The following is a 348-nucleotide window of genomic DNA, read 5'->3' as shown; positions in this document are numbered from 1 at the left end:
ACTCCTTCCCCCTCACAAATGATCTCTCTGCAAGCAAATACTCCACCTAATAATTAATTTTACACACAACTCTCACACACAGCCCACTTACATTTACATTCCCTCGGGGATAGAAAATAAGGCACTATAAACGGGGTGACGTAGGGTGCCGTATCTCTAACACTGGCACCACACTTCAACTGCATGCATGTTTCGCTGAACGTTGCAACAATCTTGCCCCAGCCTTTCAATTGCTGCCCATAGCAACAGCCTGAGAGGTGACGGGTGAGGCAAGATGATAAGACATGTTGATTATCCGAGTTCATGATATTGGTAATGAAACTGAGTAATAGTTTCATTTGGACGTAA

At 44.0% G+C, this 348-nt stretch overlaps 1 protein-coding gene across 1 annotated transcript in view; it reads right to left on the bottom strand.

Annotated features, from left to right (window-relative positions):
- Positions 1-348, bottom strand: part of LOC119589022 (kielin/chordin-like protein) — a gene marked incomplete at its 3' end in the record, with an annotated part of 7,962 nt that overhangs the window by 4,475 nt on the left and 3,139 nt on the right. The window contains 1 exon segment of the mRNA XM_037937610.1: positions 92-250. Within this exon segment, the coding sequence (XP_037793538.1) occupies positions 92-250 (159 nt within the window).

This window comes from Penaeus monodon, chromosome 24 (assembly GCF_015228065.2).
Source record: "Penaeus monodon isolate SGIC_2016 chromosome 24, NSTDA_Pmon_1, whole genome shotgun sequence".
Classification (NCBI taxonomy): domain Eukaryota; kingdom Metazoa; phylum Arthropoda; class Malacostraca; order Decapoda; family Penaeidae; genus Penaeus; species Penaeus monodon.
Note: the sequence above shows the minus strand (reverse complement) of the source record. Positions and strands in the feature narration are given on the sequence as shown.